The following is a 6,094-nucleotide window of genomic DNA, read 5'->3' as shown; positions in this document are numbered from 1 at the left end:
ATGACTAATGTGATGAATTCAGATTCGACCATTTGTTTGTCGTTGCTTTCAATTTATATCCAATTTAACCTTATTTATGATGATAATTAGATCCAATTGATGTATTCTTTAGTCTGATTCGAAGTATCTATTATGCATTCAAAAGCGAGAGGTCGAATAATCAATGGCTTCATCGTATTGTAGCAATTCTAGTGGTAATTTGAAAATTTTAACATTTCATCGTCAAGCAAGTAGTAAGTTGGACCATCGGTCCTATACATCTTTCTCGTCGATCTCCAACATACAAAGTAAACAAGAAGATTCAATATCATGTAGTCATTTGAGGTACCCACAAACAATATATTCATTTAATGTACATGTATATAATTATCTACATGGTTGACTATGATATAATTCAAGGGAGGCTAAGGTTAAATATACCAAATACTATTGGACAAAGACACATATTCCAAATTATAAGAAAGGAAAATCAACTAGAACATTGACATATAGTTGTCACATTGCTAAAACCCTAAGCCAGCTAGTGCGGATTTTTTGTCGAAAACTAAGACAACTTGCTTATATATATGTATCATGCATGCACACCATTGGCATTGGGGAAGATTTTTCTATGTGAAAAGCTCTTAGCCGGCTTCTTCGGGTTCCCATTTTCATAAGCATTTGCAGGGGACATAGCTCGTTTGGGTGAGTTGCTAAGATGGGCAGCGTTTACCGGCAGACAGTCAAGCTTTCCACATGCAGCCTCGACCAGTCCTGTAGAAAATTCAAGTTAAACAAGAGATGCCAAGGATACAAATTCAGCATAAAAAGTCATTAAACTACTGATTTGTCATTGAATATACTAATGATACCGCACAAAAGGTTACCTAAGAAAAGAGGAGAAGGTTTTCCGGGCCTTGATTTGAACTCTGGATGAAATTGGACACCGACGAAATATGGATGATTAGGCAATTCAACAATCTGCGCCGCCAAAAGAATATGTTATCTACCTAACCAAATTTACTACGATGCTATTAGATGTAGAGCATTGTGTACCTCCATACGTCTTCTGGTTTCATCTTTACCAACAAATTCAAGACCAGCTTTTTCAAATTCTGCAACCTTGTCAGGGTTTATCTGTGTACAAAATTATACAGAATTAGTCAATTGAGAACAAATGAAACAGATACTGGAGCAGCCAAGTAGAACATTCTACTAAAATTTTTGTATATGAACCGACCTCATATCTATGTCGATGTCTTTCATCCACAAAGTTAGGATTGCCATACCTAAATAGAAGCTATGAGTTAGTTATTTCTCTAATAAGCAGCCAAGAGAAGAGTACACACAAAAAAAGAACACTTAAATTAACTTCAACTTCTAGTTGCCTGCTTACAGTTTTGCAGATTTGGAATCTGTAACATCAAAATATGTTCTCCTTGATCCAACTCGCATTGTACCTCCCTTATGAGTTTTTGAGCCCTTCAGTTGGCATTCTCAGAGATGTAAGACAGCAGAAGCTGTGAATGAGAGAAAAAAATAAAGTGACAACTAGATTAATCACCTCCGGCATGAAAATTATGCAGGGATTTGTTGTGTGAGGATCAAATTCTGTGCTATTTGCATCCTGCAAATTCATCACAGACCGAGCAAATTCCACCACAGCAATTTGCATGCCAAGACAAATTCCAAGAAATGGAACATGGTTTTCACGGGCATATTTAGCAGCAAGAATTTTTCCTTCCACACCCCTATCTCCAAAACCTCCTGGGACTAGTACAGCATTTGCACCCTAATTCAGAGAGAATTAGATAGGTACAACTACGAATTTAAGGATTCAAACATCTAAAAGTTTGGCATTTCAAATTGTCTCATGCATCTAATATCAGATGGTAAAAACAGGAATTCTTCGCACCTTCAACTGTTTCCATGCTGCCTTGTGAAGTTCAAGTGCCTGCACGTAGCAATCATCCAGCCATGTCAAACTAACAATAACAGCAGGAAACTAATGAACATTAAACATACTTCTAGGGTAGTATTGTCTTCCAGGTCAGAAGATGGAACCCAGTCCACCACAAGTTTCTTCTTGCAAGCAGTGGAAGCATGCAAAAGTGCCTGCGAATATGTTCAAGTTAAATGCTGCAATCAAATATAATCAGAATTGAAGACACACCAACTTAGAGAAAATAAATGAAATGCACTGATAAAAATTCACAGGGTAGAGTAGCAAGAAATTGGGTTTAGTTTCTCTGTCCATTTGCGCTTTTTCTACCTTCATCTCATTAATAGATTTATTAACTTGTGGATAAACCAACTCATATGATTATTGTCACATTTGTTATCTTGGTTCATTACTTTTCCCACCAGTACTCTATCATTTTTCCTAACTTACCACCTCATTAGTTCCACATAAATACCAATATACCTGAAAAACAATTGGCCAAAGTTTAAAAAATAATAATATATAAAAAATGAAAAAAGTGAGGTGACAAAGTGGAAAACATGCGTAATTGGAGGGGGCTGACAATGAATGAATTCTTGCCTGATAACATCACTAATACAATACCATAACTTTAGATAAAATTGTGAATTCGCTTCAAGGAGTGTAGAAATTGAGAGCTTCTATTAAAAATTTAGGATCTCAGAATGCTGGGCCTGGCTCTTAGTACGCATAAGCTTTCAGGCATAGTGCAGTGCAAAATCAACCATCATTTGCTTTTGATAATGCACCATGCTTATGTATAAAGTCTATTATCCTTTCCTAGATCCTCATGACAAGTACATTGACCTTTCATCTAGCAGCGCTTGGGTATTATTTTTCGTCACTTTTGTGCTCTCAAATGAACAATATAATTATACAAATAAAAAATAAAATTCCTTAGAAGAAAAATAAATAGAAGTCAAGCCTTCCAGAAAATAGCCAGAATTTAAACTATCTTGCACAAGCCTAGGAACAAGGATATGCAAAATCAGTAACGAGAGTATTCACCTCCAACACGGAGATGTAAGAATCAGAAAGGCCAGTATATTTTCCAACTATGGCAATCCTGACCTGAAATATCAATAAATGATCAAATTACTACAAGTAAATCAGAAATTAAGCCACAGAGATAAAAGGGAATAAGAGGAAAAGCAGAAAGCAAGTGAGAGGGCCCACAGGATCATGCAAAGCATCACAAATTCTAGCATGCACAGACCATTCTTCCAACAAAGGCTCCTTAACTATCCTGCAAGTGTTAGAGTTAGTAATAAAAATAAAATAAAATCTGTTTGTATGTATCTGTTTTTAAGCAGATAAAAAAAAGGATTTCATATCATTGGAATAGACAGGATTAGTAGACCGACCCTTGAAGGTTCAATGTCTTTATTAGAGCTTCATGTGCCTTCTGCTCCTACAGGAGAAAACAGCTACATTTTAATGCAAGTTGCAAAATAGGATAATTTATCGGAGTACTAAATGAGTCAACTAAATTGTATCACGACTATAGGTCCTACCCTCAACAACAAAGGAATGTGCCAAATGTTTGTGACATCAGGGAGTGTAATAATATTTTCAAGCTGGAATACAATTTATTAACAATTAGCATTTGGAAACAATAGCATTCATCAGTTGCAAAGAAAAGTATGGTGTTGAAACTAAAGAAAGTAATACTGGAACGTGACAAAATTGTGAAAGCTTCTCTTTTATGTTGTCATCCAGAGGCTGGTAAAGCATAAAGAAAGAAGGGAACAGTTAGTGCACAAAGAAACATTAGGACAAAGGAGTCTCAGAAGGAGATGATAGATGGTGTGTTGAGTGGAAACCTTGGTAGTCCGACAGGCCAAAATATTTGGTGTCAATCCAAGACCTCTTAGGCCCCGAACACTATGTTGTGTTGGCTTAGTTTTCTACATATATAGAAACCAAGCAATCACATCAAAAAGCTACAATAACGGTAGGGACTAAGTAGAGTGGCAAGACAAAATATCGTATATACAAAACATGGAGTGAGGTCTAGACCTGCTCACCGACTACATTTAGAACCGGAACAAGACTGACATGAACTAGGTAAAAATTCCCAGATCCTGGAAAAAGAAGAATATGGAGAAACATGAAAGATGACTTGGCAAATAAGCTAATCATAAGAAATAATTTTTCTATGCAAGTGATTATGAGAAGTATTCTCACCTACTCTGTGAGAGAACTGACTCATAGCCTCTATAAATGGCATAGATTCTATGTCCCCTGCATCAAGAATGCTACTCTCATTATGCCGTGAAAAGATCGTAGCTCCTGCACCGCATACTCAACTACTATGGGTACCATCTTGAAAATTATATTTCTCCAAAAGTGCCAAGTTGCTGAGTTGCTGGCTGATATATGATAAGATTTCACCTAATTACAAGTAATAAAAATCAAGTGGCATACCTATAGTTCCACCCAATTCTATAACACAAACATCAGCAGGGCCTTCTCTTCCATCCACAGGTATCATAGCTACACGTTCAATCCACTCTTGTATAGCATCTGTAATGTGTGGAACAACCTTAAAGGAAGAAAACAGCAACATTTTCAGGAATACTAGGAAATTAGCAAGGTATGATCTAACCAACTAATCAGTGATCTAGAGAAGTCACGGAGATAACACACCTGGACTGTCTTTCCTAAATAATCTCCCTTCCTCTCCTTGTTGATGACATGCTATTACAAAATAATACAGTGTACAGGTAAGTTGATAAAGGTAGAGATGGACATCGCGATGGAGGATGGAAAACAAAGTATGACTCCGTAAAAACTTAAGTTGCAGTTTTGAATGGCAAGACAGTCACAAATAAAATACTCATAGAACCTTCAGTAGAATCACAGTTTGATTTAGTACCTGAAAGATCTTTCCAGTTGTGATGTTGTTGTCACTAGTTAATTTTATATCAAGAAATCTTTCATAGTTTCCAAGATCCAAGTCCACCTTCAATCAAAGCATCCGTTTTGCATAATACTGACGTCTCAGTTGAGAAGGGGGAAAACAAACAGAACTTACCTCGCCACCGTCATCTAAGACAAATACTTCTCCATGCTCAAATGGAGACATTGTCCCAGCATCAGTATTCAGATAAGGATCTGCAGAAACATCTCACATAAAAACATGTCATTCCCTGACTAACTGCTTCAAATTATCACCTTTAGTCTTTCTATCCCAAACAGACGTAAAAAAAAACATATGGACGGATACTTTTTCCATATCTTATTTTCTCAGTTGGATCTGTGACCTTTATGATGGGCTGAATAAGAACTTATCAAAGATAAATAGAAGATGCATTTAATACGACGTAGTATTCACATAAAAGCATTGATTCATGAGATATTGTTGCCCTATTTTTGCTATTCTCTTTTTAATAGACAACAAAACTAAACTCAAATTGAAGATAAGTAAAGAGTTTAACTACAACTCAGAACCAGATCAACGAGCTTATTCGAAGATTTCAAAACAAATAAACAAGGAGCTATAATTGCTAAGGGCTTCCACCACCGGGCCAAGGCGATCGATTTTGGGGCATATTTACGGCCTCTATAGTAATGCACGATAAAAACACCGATTTTACATGGAAGATAGGGTTGAAATAGAGCAGAAACTCACCGATCTTTATCGCCGTGATGCGGAGTCCGCATTCCTTGAGGAGGAGCCCAATGCTGCTGGCAGTGACCCCTTTCCCCAGCCCGCTGACCACCCCTCCCGTCACCAAGACATACTTCATGGCCGCAGCTCGAAGAAGAAGGAGAAGACTACGAAGGCGAGCTCAATCGAAGTAGCCCTCTAAGCTCTTCCTCAGCGCTGCTCTGCTCTGCTCGATGCCTGTTCGAGTTGGGAAGGAGCGTTCGGGTTTAAATAGCGCTAAGTTCTTAAAAAAAAAACGTAAAATAATAAATAATAAAATATTCTTTTAATATTTTTAATTAGAAAATGTATTTATGATTTTTTTTTAAATTAATAAAAAATATATTTTAAGAACTTAAAAACTTACCAAATTAGTAGAACCCTAACTCTAGGCTAATATATATATATATATATATATATATATATATATATATATATATATATATATATATATATATATATATCCCTTATTTTAATTATGT

At 36.3% G+C, this 6,094-nt stretch overlaps 1 protein-coding gene across 3 annotated transcripts; it reads right to left on the bottom strand.

The window, feature by feature from the left end:
- Positions 1 to 335: 335 nt before the first annotated feature.
- Positions 336 to 5,810, bottom strand: LOC121981225 (CTP synthase-like). 3 transcript variants are annotated; one of them, XM_042533646.1, is made up of 21 exons: positions 5,595 to 5,810; positions 4,998 to 5,077; positions 4,839 to 4,925; positions 4,610 to 4,660; positions 4,388 to 4,505; positions 4,148 to 4,204; positions 3,980 to 4,044; positions 3,784 to 3,867; positions 3,632 to 3,682; positions 3,475 to 3,537; positions 3,325 to 3,371; positions 3,137 to 3,206; positions 2,969 to 3,031; positions 2,005 to 2,094; positions 1,895 to 1,933; positions 1,544 to 1,771; positions 1,376 to 1,461; positions 1,220 to 1,268; positions 1,036 to 1,116; positions 867 to 960; positions 336 to 753 (listed from the first exon to the last, which is right to left on the bottom strand). In XM_042533646.1, the coding sequence occupies exons 1-21, from the start codon at positions 5,710 to 5,712 to the stop codon at positions 572 to 574; spliced, it is 1,803 nt and encodes a 600-aa protein (XP_042389580.1). In that variant the 5' UTR covers positions 5,713 to 5,810; the 3' UTR covers positions 336 to 571. The 3 variants fall into 3 exon arrangements, with proteins under 3 accessions (XP_042389580.1, XP_042389579.1, XP_042389581.1); XM_042533645.1 differs by having other exon boundaries at positions 337 to 753; positions 4,148 to 4,252; XM_042533647.1 differs by lacking the exons at positions 4,998 to 5,077; positions 5,595 to 5,810 and having other exon boundaries at positions 337 to 753; positions 4,148 to 4,252; positions 4,388 to 4,486; positions 4,839 to 4,923.
- Positions 5,811 to 6,094: the final 284 nt, after the last annotated feature.

The sequence above is a fragment of the Zingiber officinale genome, chromosome 5A, assembly GCF_018446385.1.
Source record: "Zingiber officinale cultivar Zhangliang chromosome 5A, Zo_v1.1, whole genome shotgun sequence".
Taxonomy (NCBI): domain Eukaryota; kingdom Viridiplantae; phylum Streptophyta; class Magnoliopsida; order Zingiberales; family Zingiberaceae; genus Zingiber; species Zingiber officinale.
Note: the sequence above shows the minus strand (reverse complement) of the source record. Positions and strands in the feature narration are given on the sequence as shown.